The 16,285-nt window shown below is 45.8% G+C and overlaps 1 protein-coding gene across 1 annotated transcript in view; it reads left to right on the top strand.

Moving 5' to 3' along the window:
• The first annotated feature begins 803 nt into the window (after positions 1–803).
• The window catches only part of APPBP2 (amyloid beta precursor protein binding protein 2), a 31,586-nt gene continuing 16,104 nt past the window's right edge, over positions 804–16,285 (top strand). The window contains exons 1-3 of the mRNA XM_048519360.1: positions 804–892; positions 11,620–11,739; positions 14,838–14,989. Of these exons, the coding sequence (XP_048375317.1) occupies positions 804–892; positions 11,620–11,739; positions 14,838–14,989 (361 nt within the window). The remainder of the gene's footprint in view (positions 893–11,619; positions 11,740–14,837; positions 14,990–16,285) is intronic.

The following is a 16,285-nucleotide window of genomic DNA, read 5'->3' as shown; positions in this document are numbered from 1 at the left end:
TGGGAACTGTAGTCCATAGCATCTGGAAGGCCGAGATTATTCCACCATAGAGAGGAAGATTGGGGAGTGGGACAATCCAAACCTTTTCTCTTTCCCAGTGGTTTCTTGTGTCCCATCTTCTGCGCTTCGCTTAAGTTTCATCAGTCAGTTGATTTCTGGAGCTGACTCCTGGGAGGAATACTGATGGTCCCACAGGATGGAATTAACTGTGACTGTAGCTGTGGAAATTCAGTGTAACCTACATCTGAACACCAGATTCTGGGAAGAAATGAGGGAGGGGGCTGTCACCTTTCTGCCCTGTGTATGAGTGGGCAGAGGCATCTAATTAGCCTTTGCGTGAAACAGAACGTGTGCTGAGATGATTTCCATGTCTGATCTGGTTCCTATGTTTGGGTCTTCTATTTAATCTTCGGCTAGCTAAATCCATTTCCTCTCTTGCATTGTATGATCTTTCTGCTCCAAAGGGAGGAGATGCTGGTGAAATTTATTTTCCAGATACGACTCGAAGGTTGTGAAGGAATTATTTTTAAAAGGCAGGATTACAGTTTGAATATGAATTATCTCCGAGAGAGGGGAAAAACCTAGCAACCCTGCTTTGGGGGAGAGAGCAAAATAAAAATAAGCTCGATAGGGGATTTTGTTTTGTTTCCCCCCACAAATATGCTTAACTTCAAGGCTATAGTTAAAATACTCTAATCCTCTATTGAAGTCCTGCCTTTAGGAATTGCTTCTTGCTATGAATTTCTCATGCCATGGAGCTACAGCAAAAAAAGCTGTAGTCAGGCTTAATATACTTGACGCCGATGGTTGACTACTTGAATATTTCCTCATTACTTCTGTCCTTCCTGTTTCTCCAAGGAATTCTGATCAACGCCAATGGCAGGATTGATTTGTAGGCAGTTTCTCACCTGTTGATCAGGTGCACACACATGAATTTGCTCCTGGATTTTGGCCATTCGCACATTGGCTGAGATTCAGCGAGGCGATACAGCTTCAGTATAGTGATGATGTGTACATGTCATAATTTTCCTTCTGCAGCGGAGTAAATTTTCCCCCAGGTGTGTCATCAAACAAGTTACAGGCAATCAGTCAATCTTTATTACTGTCATAGACCAGCATAAGGTACATAAAAATATAGCTAAAAGTTGAATTGTTTTAAACTTGTAAGTATATATCTAAAAGAATCTACTAATAATAAATTGGAAACATAATGCAATAGGATGAAACCCTAAGGATTAAAGTGGAACACAAGCTTTAAAAATATTACAAGGTCTCTAAAACTATTAAAAAGTGGGGATAGGCATAGGGAAGGAATAAAATTGGCAAATAAAAGGCTATAACTACCAAATCTGCTTAGTAACACAGACCATCATGCAATGTATCTCAGTAGCTTGGCAGCATTGTGAGTTATGTCAGGAGACATTTTGTAAGCGGCAAGAGATAACAATTGTTCTGTGCAACCTGGAAATGTATACAGCAGTGGTAAAATAAATTGTATCTGTACATTTTTGAAATACTGGCAATGGAAATAACACACGTTCTATTATTTCATTGTGCCCAGATCCACAGTGACTAGTATGTGAAGTAATTTGTTGTTGCAGTATGGCTTTTTAAAGGGAGGTTGTCTTACACTGAGTTGCCTTCCTTTCAAGTAACTACAATACCCTGTTTCCCCGAATATAAGACATCCCCCCAAAATAAGACATAGTAGAGGTTTTGCTGAAGTGCAAAATATAAGGCATCCCCCGAAAGTAAGACATAGCAAAGTTTTTGTTTGGAAGCACGCCCGACGAACAGAACACAGAAAAATAAGACATCCCCTGAAAATAAGACCCATAAGCATCTTTGGGGAGCAAAGGAGTTAATGCATAAGACACTGCAATCTTATATTAGGAAACACCACGGTAGTCTTTCTGTGGCCATGCTCTTAAGCTGCTATCTCCAGCCCCTTCTTCTTATCAGCAACATGTAGCCAATAATATTGGTCTGATTTACAAGACTGGTTAAGGATTGATGATGTATGCAAAGTATTTTGAATGCTTCAAACGGAAAACTATTATTTGCAAGCCTGATCTGGTATCCGATAGTGCCACAGTACATTGGTGTAATATAGATTAATGGTTGTGTTCTTGCCACTGTACTTCACTTCTTTTATCTCAGAAAGGAAGAATCTGAAAAATGTGACCTATTTTTGAGGGATTCTTTTTAAAGTCTGGTGAGCTAGATTTGGGCTGGCCTGGATTTTGTCTGACAAGTGTCACTGGATGAAGACGAGCCAGCGTTGTTCCTGCATGTAACGAAACAAATGGTAGTAGAAAGTTGGTTGTGTTCTGTTTCTGCTCAAAGCTGAAGGACGTAGTGTTAGAACTGCCTTGTTGGGTGAAACCAGAGGGCCGTTTGCTTCGACATTCTGTTTCCAAGAGTGCCCATTGCAGATGCGTTCGTAGACCCCACAAGCAGCCTCTTTCTGAACTTGGGTGCTATTTTTCTAATATCCGTTTTGGATTTGGTGCAGTTTTTAAAATATGTGCTGTTGTTCAGTAGAAGTGAAAAGAAAGCCCTTTCCGCACGGGCCGAATACAGCACCCTGGGGACGGCCGAGAGACATGCCCCCCTGCCCTTCTACTCCGGAGCGGTCGCGCAGGCAGGGGGGCGTGTCCCCTGGCCTCGGCGACGGGCCAGACGGTCGCAGGGAAGGTACATCAATGTCGAGGCGACGTGGCGCGATTCGCGGCATGCCATTGCGTCCCGGTAGTTTCTGGGACTGTTAGGTATGCACAAGGCGGTCCCAGGGGTTCCAGATTACGGTGTCATATATGCTGACCCAACCAGCTACTGCAAACGTCTTGAAACTGGCCAAAGAAAACTTGTACCAACCAGGCTACAATAAATACTTCAAAAATTGTGTCTCCCACCGGAATAGCAATTTACTTATAAGTAACCAAAATAATTTTACAACACAATAACCAGATGTTTTGGAAAAAGTTATTACGTCTCTCTCACTGGAGTAATGAAAAAAGCAATTTGTATACAGTTTAGAACGGCACAGCAGTATACTCTTAACACAAAGATAACAGCTAGCCAGATTCTAGATAGGTAACTGGCCTCGTAATACTTCAAGGCTGTTAAAGGCAGGTCGAGGTTTTTCAAAAGTTACAATAGTGCTTATAATCAAGGAGGACAGCGCTCTGCGATTAGTTTTTCTTATGCTTCTCGCAACATCCAGTAGAAGCAGCATAATGTAAGAGTTTCGTCGCCCATGGACACTGGTGAAGAGTTACCTCATAGGTCCGTGGTGGAGAACCTTTGGCACTCCAGATGTTATGGACTACAATTCCCATCAGCCCCTACCAGCAAGGCCAATTGGCCATGCTGGCAGGAGCTGATGGGAATTGTAGTCCATAACATCTGGAGTGCCAAAGGGTTCGCCACCACTGTCATAGGTGCTCATGGTAGGTAAACTGGGGCTTCCAGAGGTGTCTGCCTTCAGTAGAATTCCACCACCACCCTGAAGTCTGAACTTGGACTCTAGAGTTTGAGACACCAAATTCCCATTTTGTTAATTCCCTGTATGGCACATCTTTGAGGTAACTGAACAACGAAGACAATTTTTTTTTACACAAAATGGAATCTTCTGTGCTTTTGATTCTCAGATTTTTTTCCCTGTAGATTGCCACCTAGTCCTTGCACATCTGCTCCGGAATTCCTTTATATTGCTGAAGAGACTGTGGTGTATTCTGAATGTACACAGCTTGTTTGTACAACTCTGGAAAGTCAAGTCAAGAATCTTTAATGGCATACATTCAAATGAGAAAAAAAAACCCCACACACTAGAAAAGTGGTGGCGAACCTATGGCACGGGTGCCAGAGGTGGCACTCAGAGCCCTCTCTGGGGGCACGCGCAAACAAGAGTTCGCCATGTGTGGGGGGAATCGCCCCCCCATCAAGGCTGGCCTGGGCCGCTGGACTCGATTATTAGCATTAAACCTAAGACCTAGTTTTGGGGAAGCAGTGTAGGTAACCCTGTTAAGCGCTGTTAAACCCCACTGATTTTCATGCAAAGAACTAAAGCACAATCCTTTACCTGGGGAGCAAGAAGCAGTTGGTTGCTTGGCAATAGGGGCTTGCCTTCACAGGTAAACCACTCCACTAAGTGCGTGATTCACTTGTTGGAAGAGTTACGCGGTAATGAAGCTTGGCAAAGCCAAAATACCAACTACCACCAAGCTAACTCCCGAGTAACACACGCCTTGGAGCCAACCGTTTTTTCTAAACGAAAACCTCAGTATTCAGGTTAAATTGCCGTGTTGGCACTTTGCAATAAATAAGTGGGTTTTGGGTTGCAATTTGGGCACTCGGTCTCAAAAAGGTTCGCTATCACTGACCTAGAATAACCAGACATAAACTTACAGTGACCAGACATTTTTAAAAAATTGACTGAGAGCGCTTACTTATAACCATGCTAAGAAACCTAGCTATTTGCTCTAAAGCTGCACCTAAAATATTATTCAAAAGAAACAATGTCTTTTCTTGACTGGTCCAGCCTTCAGAACCGGCCAAGAGAGGTAGCAGAAGTTTTGATCTAGCTGTCTCATATAGAGGGCAGTGGAACAAAACATGGTGTATAGATTCCTCACTATTTAACCTGCATACACAACAAGTATGTCATGATGCAGGATATTTGTACCTCTAACTTGTCTCACAGCAGAGGGTAAGACAGCAGAGGGTACACCTAGCTATAGTGCACTGCGCAACTTAGGGTCCGGAAGTAAGAACAGATATTTGGCCATGCCCCAGGAGTCATATGAAATACCTGGGGAAATTGGCGAACAGTACTTGCTAGCCTGGGCCATTGGCGGGGGGAGGAGGAGGAGGAGGAGTAGTTTGGATTTATATCCCCCCTTTCTCTCCTGCAGGAGACTCAAAGGGGCTTACAATCTCCTTGCCCTTCCCCCCTCACAACAAACACCCTGTGAGGTAGGTGGGGCTGAGAGAGCTCCGAGAAGCTGTGACTAGCCCAAAGTCACCCAGCTGGTGTATGTGGGAGTGTACAGGCTAATCTGAATTCCCCAGATAAGCCTCCCCAGCTCAAGCGGCAGAGCAGGGAATCAAACCCAGTTCCTCCAGATTAGATTCACGAGCTCTTAACCTCCTACGCCACTGCTGCTCCACAGGTGGCACATCAAGGAATCACGTGTATGTCTGCTGCCACTGAGTATCACTGGTATCACTGATTTTTAAAAATGCATAGCTTCTGTTAGATCATCTCTCTCTCTTCTAGGAAGTATCACTAAACAGAGCTACTAAGCTTTGACTAGATAATCTTGTTCCTTCTCTTGGAGGCCAGCGAAGATTAAAAAGAACAAAACCCTGCGGTGCCTCTAAGTAAACACGTTCTCAGATTTTCCTTGAGTGCAATACTCTTCTTGTGGGAATCCCTTGAGAAAGGGGGGTGGGGGGAGCGGGGAATGACACCAATCAAGTTGGCAGACTAGGCCAAAGGTTGCTGTATCTGTGAGCCTTTTCACTAGGTGGAAATAGTTTATGAACACTTTCAGAGCGTCATCACTGAATTACCAAGTGCAACGTGTGACTATTTAAACAAGCAGTGAAGACGTTCGAAAACGACCCATTGGATGCTCACCGTGAAGGGGTCTTCTCCTGGGTGGTGGAAGTCCATCTTGTTGGGGGTTTCCCCGTGCTCGATCCAAGGGGCAGGAAAGATACTTTGGTCACTTCCTGTCTGGTGTTGGCGCCAAAAGTCCCCAGTATCTTTCCTGCCTTCGTCAGAGGGTGCAGCGAAATCTTCAGGCTCTGCGTATTTCTCTATTTTCTCTTTTCTTTTATCTTTCTTCTTCACCCTTGTGTGTCTTATATTTGTTGTGGGGTTGTGAGGCCTCGTGTCCCCCCCACATTCCTTCCCCCGGCTGTCTGTGCTGGGTTTTTGTTTTCCCGCCTAATCTAACGGCTGCAGGACCGGAGAATGGCATCGACGCCATTTTCTCCCATATTCTTTTCCCACCCTTGCCTTGACGTTGGAATACTTAAGGGTTTAGAACCCAATTTGTGTCATGAAAAGTAGAATATTATGCTTCTCAGCCTAAAGGTTTAAAATTACTGTGTAAGCACCTCACTCAACCATCTTAGCCCACCAAAGTATTTCTTTACAACATTAATTTCCTGCCTTTCTTTCTTACGGAGTTCTAGCTGGCTTACAAACATGGATAAAGCACATCAAGTTACATGCATAAAAACATAAATCCGAAATTTAAAATCACCACTTATGACTGCTGCTACACTTACAGCCCAATTCAGAACCTATGACGGCAGGCCACAGTTCTATTTGGGTGCTACCCCGTTGTCTCCTGGAGGGTTTCTTGGCAGCGTGGGGAAGCTAAAAAGCCTCCCCTTCATTGGACTCTATGGCAGGGGTCTGCAACCTGCAGCTCTCCAGATGTTCATGGACTACAATTCCCATCAGCCCCTGCCAATGGGCCATGGTGGCAGGGCTGATGGGAATCTGTAAATAATTAATGTATATGAGTTAGGGGAAGGAAAATTAAAATCTCCAGGTTCAAACTTTGTTTCTCGGGATGGCTGTTTCACATACTTCAAAATTAGTGGGGACACTTCTACATACCATATGCCTTTTAGTACCAGACGTCATCTGTTTTAACTGTTTAATTGTCTAACTACGGACAGGTTATTGTTGCCCTCGTACCTTCAGGACCGCATTACCCCATATGTCCCAGCTCGACCTCTGCGCTCGGCAGAGGCCAACTTACTGGTGGTCCCTGGCCCCTCAATGATGCGGCTGGCCTCCACTTGGGCCAGGGCCTTTACAGCTCTGGCCCCTGCCTGGTGGAACACTCTCCCTCCAGCTGTCCGGGCCCTGCGGGACCTTGGGGATTTCCGCAGGGCCTGCAAGACTGAGTTGTTCCACCGGGCTTTTGGAGAAACCAGCCGCTGAGTGTGCCCCCTCCCCTATACCATCGGGACCCGTTACTGGGATATATGGGTCCTCACTACTATCAGGACCCGCTACCTCTCCCACCCCCCTCCTAGGAGGATTAGGTTTTAAGTGAGAGGCCATCTTAGGACACAACCGTTGTTTTATTATAATTCTGGCAGTCTGTTATGATGTTTTTATCTGTGGTTTTATGTTGTACACCGCCCAGAGCCCTTCGGGGATGGGGCGGTATATTAAATAAAATAAATAAAATAAAATAAATACTGCTACTGTTTTATCATATTTATTGTTTTAATTGGGATTATTCGATTTTTTACTTGTATTGTATTATGTTTGATTGGTGTGTGAACCGCCCTGAGCCCTTCGGGGGTAGGGCGGTCTATTCAATCGAATTAATAATAATAATAATAATAATAATAATAATAATAATAATAATAATAATAATAATAATAATAATAATAATAATAATAATAATAATAATAATAATAATAATAATAATAATAATAGTAGTAGTAGTAGTCCATGAACATCTGGAGAGCCACAGGTTGCAGACCCCTGCTCTACGGGCTTATGCCACCTAGGATCATGGCATAAACTCGAACCTCCAGCATCGATGTTCTGATGAAGGAAGCCAACTAATGTTTGCCCTGACCCACTCTGAAGGCGCTTTTTGTGCTGGTGGGACTCGGCAAGGGTGACATCTTCCAGGCCAGGCGCCACAGAGCTGCGCAGCACTCAGCTGCCAGGGTAAGCAATCCCCCTGCCAATGCATTTGCCCATTGCGCTGTCAGGGTGGGCACCCTTGCCAGCGCAGGGGTGCGCCCGGCTCCAGAGGGGGATTTGCCCTTCCCCAGATGGGTCTGCCCGTCAAATGCAGTCCTAAATGAAACATCCTTCAACTGCCTCCTAAAGATGGAAAAGTTCCAGCTCATCTCCTCATATGTAAAGGTAAAGTTTCCCCTTCAGTTGTGTTCGACCCTGGGGTACCACTGCGAGCCTCTTTGTGGGGTAGTTTGCCATTGCTTTCCCCAGCTATTCTTTACCCCTAGCTATGAGCTAGGTCAGGGGTCAGCAACCTTTAGGACCCAAAGAGCCATTTGGCCCTGCCTCCCCAAGCCCCGCCCCCAAGCCCTACCTTTAGCCTAGCGGTGGCAATGCCAATGATGGCAAATTGCACTTGGGATGCGGCGAGCGCGCCTCCTTCCCTGCCCCCTCCTCCCTCCCTCCCTCCGGCGGCCTTTCCTCTCCTGCCCTCTCCTTCCCAGGCACCAGATATGGGAAGGAGGGGAAAAGACGCCGGAGGGAGGGAGGAAGGAAGGAAGGAGGCATGCTCGCCGTCATTGGTGTCGCCGCTGCGGAGCCACAGTATGAGGACGAAAGAGCCACATGCTGCTCCAGAGCCGCAGGTTGCTGACCCCTGATCTAGGTACTTATTTACCGACCAAGGAATGGATGGAGGGCTGAGTTGACCATGAGCCAGCTGCCAGGATATCTGACCCACAGGGCTCGAACTCCTGACTGTGTGAGTGTCAGCGCAAACACTTAACCACTACGCCACACAGCTCCTCTGCATATGTACCTATGGATGAAATCTCAGAGGAGTAACGCTATTTGTGCATTGCAGCCCTGATAAGTCTGATGTGGCGTCTTAAAAGTCTAACATGTTTATTGTGGTACAGACTTGTCTGAGGCAGAACCTGCTTCTCAGATTAATTATTTACCCATGTGGCACATCAGTAGTTTGTAAGGGGGAGAACTATCTACTGCTCTGTTAACATCTGCCCATCTGATTGATATCTTCGAGTCAGTTGATTCTTGCCTACCATGGTGAACAAACAAGCAATGGACTGTAAGATTTTTTTAAAATGAAATGTTTTCTGTGGCACGCGTTTTAAAAATACTGTTCGCATGCTTACAGCTTGATGCCCCTGCTTTTGACAGCGCCTCTTGTAACTTGATTTTCCACTGAATCGCGTGCAAACACTGAACATAGTAAACAAACTTCGTGGGGCTTATACTCTAGCGAAATCAGTGGAAGAGCTGTGCTTTTTATGCCAAGTTAAAAAGAACGAAGCTGTTTTAAGGTCAAATAGTTTGCGTGAGTGTTACAAAGAGCAAAATGTGTACAGACCAGTAACTTAGTTTTAATTTGTTAAAAAGCAATTCGCTATTCCCTCCCCTTCCGTTCTTTATTAAGAAAGAAATGCCGTCTGTGAAAAACGGTGTGTGTGTGCTGTAGGCAGGGAGAAGTGTTGTATTTTTCACCAAACTTTAACTATTTTCAGAAAGTAAAACTTGTCTGACAGCTTAAACCAAAGTTCCACCTGGCCAGCATTCTCTTCCCAACAGCAAAAACAGGATATCCTAGAAGACTTTAAGCAGGGTGTGATCACTTTGTCTTAAATCTGGTAGTCACAAGGAAGTTCTCCTGGAGGCGGAGGACATCTTGATGGGTGTTTTCATACCCCGTTCTCTGGGAGGCAGGAACTACTTTTTTTCTAACTTCCTGTCTTGTCAGCGGACTCCATTTTAAGCTAGTATTTTTCCTGCCTCGTTCGGGAGTGCACGGACCTTAAGCGGCTCCTTAGCTTTTAGCGGTTCAGTGTTGGTAATCTAGTCTTGTTTGAGTGAGTTGTGTATTTTGCCTTTAGTAGTGTCTCACTCTTGTCTTCCTTTTCATGTTTGCTTAAGGGGCTAGAGGACAGGTAGAGTCGTCTTTAATTTTGGCGTCTTTTCTCCTGAGAAGGCAAAATGGCCGCCTCCTTTTCTCCTCAAAAGAAGCAGTTTTCTAGAGACGCCGCAGAAGGGGCAGTAAACCTCTGGAGGCAAAATATTAGCGATGGGGCTCTGACTCCGTTCCCTCTGTGAAACGGAGTGCTGAACTAGACCGGTCAATGGTCCAGTTCAGTTGGAAACCTCTTGCATTGTATTAATGTAACCTGTGGCCAACTTCCACCTCATGGAATTATAAATACATAGCTTAAAAACAAAACTTCGTCAAAAATGGTACATGGCGTTATGGTTGGCTGGTTTTGGTCCTTGAGGGGAAAAGGTGGGCTAAAATATCACTGCTTTGAAATGCATCTGAGTGCTGTTCTGTGTTAGAATGTTGGAGGTCTTGAAATTGTACCAAATTATTGTTCAAAGTAGAACTGGCAAATATCTCGCCTTTCTATTTCCCAGCGTGGCATTTCTAGGCACCAGCTGTGCAGAGGGCTGAAATAACACGTCGAATGGCACTTTGTTAAGAGTTCTGAGCGCACCGTAATTAGCACAGGAAAGGTGCAAAACCTGATTAAAGTGTAGGTAACAATTTGTTAAGAAATTACCATACTTGATAGTAAAGGGTGGAGACAGAGGCCCCTTCCACACGGAGGCGGAAGGGGTTGGGTCGGTGTAATCCACGCCGACCCAACGACGCTGGGACCGTCCGCAGGCCGAGGCCTGGAGACACGGCCCCCGGCCCTGCATGCCTGCTTGAGTGTCGCAGGGCAGGGGGGCGTGTCCCCAGGCCTCGGCGACGCACCAGAGGGCCAGGGACCAGGTAAGTGACGGGTGGGAGTGGGGGGGGAGGGCGCCTTGGAGCTGCTGCCGTTCGCACGGCAGCGGCTCCAAGCCGGCATTTCCCAACAACCTCGCTCCCCCGAGCGAGGTTGGGAAATGCCGGCTTCGCGCTGGTCGGGCGACGCGAGGGTGGCGCGGCTGTGAAGCAGCTGCGCCCCCTGTGCGAATGGCTCCCTGGGGACGGCGTTTTTGCCGACCCTAGGGCGCCATAAAACATCCGTGCGGAAAGAGCCAGAGATAGTCTCCTAACTACACAACAAGCTGACAAAGGCAGACTGTGGAACTTCTGAGAAGTACCATGTTTCCCCTAAAATAAGACAGTGTCTTATATTAATTTTTGCTCCCAAAGATGCGCTATGTCTTATTTTCAGGGGATGTCTTATTTTTCTGTGTTCTGTTCGTTGGGCGTGCTTCCAAACAAAAACTTGGCTATGTCTTACTTTCAGGGGATGCCTTATATTTCGCTCTTCAGCAAAACCTCTGCTACGTCTTATTTTCTGGGGATGTGTTATATTCGGGGAAACAGGGTAGAAGGATATTGCCTGAAGAGGCGCAGAGCGGCAGGATGAGAAGGTCCAGACCTTTCGATTCTGTCTAGCTGCCCCCTACAGGATGGTCTTCTCTTTGTACACCAGACATTGCCTATCCACCATGACTTACCGTATATACTCATATATAAGTCGAATTTTTCAGCACATTTTTAATGCTGAAAAAGCTCCCCTCGACTTATATGCGGGTCAACTTATACACGAGTATATACGGTACTTTGCACCAAATTAGGTGTAGCGGAGGTATAAGCTTGCTGCTTTTCATTTGCCCAACACAGAGAGAGGAAGGTGAGAGAGTGAAACACCCATCAGACTCTCTTCTACACTGTCTACCTCACGGCTCCATTCTCGGTTGGAACCAGAAATGGAGGGAAGTGTCAGAACAAAAGCCACAGTGGTAGATGATCCTTGATTAAGTAACAGTCTCAAGACATGCACTAAATGGCTGGGTCTGTATGACCGAGTTCTGCAGAGGAGCCGCTCGGTAACCGCTGGGCCAAGTACGTGTCTTAATGTTTGCATTGCTGTCATTTACAGCATTCACAACAGTTGTCTTTTCTTCTCCCAGCTTTACCAGCAAGGACGGCTGTGCCAGTTGGGGAGCGAATTCTGTGAACTAGAAGTTTTTGCGAAGGTTCTTCGAGCTTTAGACAAGAGGTAAGCCTACGCACACGCACACGCGCTCACACGCACACACAGAGGAGCAGCAGTGGTGTAGGAGGTTAAGAGCTTGTGTATCTAATCTGGAGGAACTGGGTTTGATTCCCAGCTCTGCTGCCTGAGCTGTGGAGGCTTATCTGGGGAATTCAGATTAGCCTGGGCACTCCCACACACGCCAGCTGGGTGACCTTGGGCTAGTCACAGCTTCTGGGAGCTCTCTCAGCCCCACCTCCCTCACAGGGTGTTTGTTGTGACGGGGGAAGGGCAAGGAGATTGTAAGCCCCTTTGAGTCTCCTACAGGAGAGAAAGGGGGGATATAAATCCAAACTCTTCTTCTTCTTCTCTTCTAGATGGTGTGTTATAACCCCCCTCCAATTTTTTCACCCCATAAGCAAGTTGACTTTGCCTGGGTCACTTTGACCTTGGCTGTTTCACTTCCATCCCTTTCCTCCACTTGCTGGTTATTGACTTTTTTTGAATGTTGATGACTTGGTGCTTAGCTGCTTGATGTCCTTCTGTTCTTTTTTTCTGCCTGCACTCACAGGCGTAGACATGCTGTTGGGAACCTCCCCAAACTTTTTAACAAAACAGGCTCACCTGCTCCCAGGGCTCCATTTACAGACGTATACTTTTGTCTTTCCCTGACCTGCTTTTTAAAAAACGATTACTTAAATATACGATCCTGCAGGAGAGAAAGGGGGGATATAAATCCAAACTCCTCCTCCTCCTCCTCCTCCTCCTCCTCCTCCTCCTCCTCCTCCTCCTCCTCCTCTTCTTCTTCTTCTTCTTCTTCTTCTTCTTCTTCTTCTTCTTCTTCTTCTTCTTCTTCTTCTTCTTCTTCTTCTTCTACTTCTACTTCTACTTCTACTTCTACTTCTTCTACTTCTTCTACTTCTTCTACTTCTACTGCTATTTAGCCTTTCAGAAGGAAAAGCCCTCTTACAAATCATACTGGGCCCGATTCCTCTGTCCCCTCTTTTTGGTTTTCGTGGAAAAGATTTAAACTTGTGAGATGCTGTGTGGTTTCCTCTGAAGGTGCCAGCCACAGATGGAGGCAAAACGTTAGGAGAGAATGCTGCTAGAACACGGCCTTACAGCCCGGAAACCGCACAGCTTCTCAATGATCCCGGCCGTGAAAGCCTCCGACAATATATTTAAACTTGTGCTTCACTCGTTTATAGGAATCAGTGGGTTTTCCAAAGGGCTAAATTGCACCCCAGCCTTTGTGAAGTCTGAGTTTGAAGATTTCTCAACCATTTATTTTTTGACACTTCCAAATAATAAGTATTGCTATGTTTGAAGTCTATAAAATTACGCATGGGGTAGAAAATGTCGACAAATTTTTCTCTCTTTCTCACAGTACTAGAACCAGGGGGCATTCATTGAAAATGCTGGGGGGAAGAATTAGGACTAATAAAAGGAAACATTTCTTCACGCAACGCATGATTGGTGTTTGCAATATGCTGCCACAGGAGGTGGTGATGGCCACTAACCTGGATAGCTTTAAAAAGGGCTTGGACAGATTTATGAAGGAGAAGTCGGTCTGTGGCTACCAATCTTGATCCTCTTTGATCTGAGATTGCAAATGCCTTAGCAGACCAGGTGCTCAGGAGCAGCAGCAGCAGCAGCAGAAGGCCATTGCTTTCACCTCCTGCCTGTGAGCTCCCCAAGGCACCTGGTGGGCCACTGCGAGTAGCAGAGTGCTGGACTAGATGGACTCTGGTCTGATCCAGCAGGCTCGTTCTTATGTTCTTACTAGCATACAGAAGTTTTTACTAGATCACCTGCTGGTATTCATTGTTATTCATTGAAAGCTAGAGGAAAGAGAACAACTATCCCTTGGAAGTTTCCGTTGCCAGGAGACTTCAATCTGACCCACCCTAAATAACTCAGACAGGTGTGGTTTCATTTGCGAGGGACTGTAAACCAGTTCTAAGAATAAACTTTGTTTTTCACAGTGTTCTGAAATTGCACTTAGTTTGAAAGTTACAGGATTTTAAATACATTGTGTGTTATTTCTGCAGTTCCTTTCTGCTTATGCAATAAATAAAATAGCTTTTTCTGACCATACAGCTGCCCTGTACACCCACTTTTATTTAGCCGCACTGCATGCGTGTGTTAAATTCCGTCAAGTCACTTCCGACCCTGTAGGAGGTGTAAATGAGTTGTTGGGTGCATCTTTGGGTGAATTCAAAGAACAGGAAGAATTCAGAATTCAGCAGTCTTTATTGGCATGCAAAATGCACAATATAAATATACTGGAATCATGTAATAAGACATTGAAAACAAATTGACCTCGATTCACAGAGACTCACGGCCTGCTGCCAAAACTTTGTTTCAGGAGAAACAATACCTTGGCTTCATCAGATAACCCTTCCCGATGAGAAAGAAGAGAGTCAGGAAGACACAACATGTGAAATAGTTTCAGTGCAGCTTTGCCTGCAAGGGCAAAATCTCGCTGAATGGGTGATCTTATGGAACCTCCCAGACAAAACAATTGGAAGGAAGGTTGTTGAACCCAGCCAATGTAAAGTCTCATCACTGCTGGGATAAAGTCTTTCTAAACTTCCTGTAACTTTTTTTTCCTGGATATTTAGTCTGTTATATTCTGGATACTGTAGATATTTTGGTTTAATCAATGTGGTATTTCAGTAATTGGGGGGCGGGGATCACACTTCCAATGGTTGAAGCAGCGGTTACTCGGAGCAGACCACCTTGTATGTAGGATGTAACGCAGAAACAGCCGACAGACACACAGTCAACAGAAGTGCAGAAGTTCTATTTATTGCTACGACTGCCAAAGTGCTTCGCCAGACAACAGGTGTTTCTAGCCACATTCCTCTGTGTTCTTTGTGCTAACTATATACAATACAGGTCCCAATCAGGTGCGCAGGTCTTATCAGTTAAACACACTTTACTATTGCTGCACTCGACACTGATTATGCACACGGCACCTGTCTAGGGGTGGACACATCTGTCGTGTAGATTTTGCTCATCTACACATGTCTTTTTGATAGGTTCTAACACCAATCTCGGTTCCCTTTTCTGCTTTCCCCGGCATCTAATCTCCTTTTGTTTCTTTTCTGCCTTTCCAGACATCTACTTCATCACTGTTTCCAGGCATTGATGGATCACGGGGTGAAGGTGGCCTCAGTGTTGGCCTATTCGTTCAGCCGGCGGTGCTCCTACATCGCTGAATCGGATGCGGCCGTGAAGGAAAAGGCGATCCAGATTGGATTTGTATTAGGTAACTGTAGGAGGCCGTGGCGGTTAAGAGGAGTATTGCTGAGTGAACTTCTGAAAGTGGCCACAGGTTGTATAATGCCTTCTAGGCCCGCACAGCCCTGACCTGGACAGCCCTGGCTAGCCGCTAGGCAGGGTCAACCCCGGTCAGGGTGGTAGACCACCAAGGAATACCAGAAGCAGGCGATGGCAAACTACCCCAGACTGTTTTGTGCCTCGAAACCCCTACAGAGTTGCTGTAAGTTGGCTGCGACATCATGGCAAAGAAAGGCACGCGCAGTAGTTGAATTATCTCGATAAAGCGAGTTTTGAGGCAATCCTGAAGCAATTTTCAGCGCGATCAGACAGGGAAATAGCTTCATACTTGCTCAGTGACCATCATCCCCACACTACTGAGTCAGTCGCTAGGTTTTTAACTAAGGCACCTGGATCAAGAGTGAAAACTTTTTCTAAGTTTTAGTCATTTGGTTTTAACACATTTTGTACACCACCACCTCTTTTATGCCATTAAAGGTCTTTGTATTTGTTTGTTTTTTTTGATAGAGTGAGTACATATTATCATCTGCCTGTTTCTGATATTGGTTGAGAGGGTGAGATTTGAACCTTGCTCTTCACAGATGGCAGCGTGTTCTGTAAGGCTGCATTCAGATGTGGAGAGCAATTCTTTCCTTGGGGTGCTGTGTGGTTTCCGGGCTGTCTGGCCGTGTTCTAGCAGCATTCTCTCCTGACGTTTCGCCTGCATCTGTGGCTGGCATCTTCAGAGGATCTGATGTTGGGAAAGCAAGTGGAGTATATATACCTGTTGGAGTGTCCAGGGTGGGTGAAGAAACATTGTGAGTAACGAAGAAGACAGCCAGGTCAATAGGTGAGGGCATCTGAATAGAAGTATGAGTAACAATGAAGTCTATAGCATGGGAGTAACAATGAATGCTCCCACCTATTGACCTGGCTCTCTTCTTTGTTACTCACAGACAATGTTTCTTCCCCCACCCTGGACACTCCAACAGTTATATATATACTCCACTTGCTTTCCCAACATCAGATCCTCTGAAGATGCCAGCCACAGATGTAGGCGAGACGTCAGGAGAGAATGCTGCTAGAACACGGCCATACATCCCAGAAACCACACAGCACCCCAGTGATTCCGGCCGTGAAAGCCTCCGACAATAAATCTTTCCTTGTTTGTGATGGGGAGGGCTCTGACCAACTGCCGTGTGTCGGTGGTGCCTTGTGTGACAGACTTAGATTGGAGGGTGGGATTTTTGAATGCTGAATTAGCCTTGACATCGTGGTTTGGAGT

Source organism: Sphaerodactylus townsendi, linkage group LG16 (genome assembly GCF_021028975.2).
Source record: "Sphaerodactylus townsendi isolate TG3544 linkage group LG16, MPM_Stown_v2.3, whole genome shotgun sequence".
NCBI classification, from domain to species: domain Eukaryota; kingdom Metazoa; phylum Chordata; class Lepidosauria; order Squamata; family Sphaerodactylidae; genus Sphaerodactylus; species Sphaerodactylus townsendi.
Note: the sequence above shows the minus strand (reverse complement) of the source record. Positions and strands in the feature narration are given on the sequence as shown.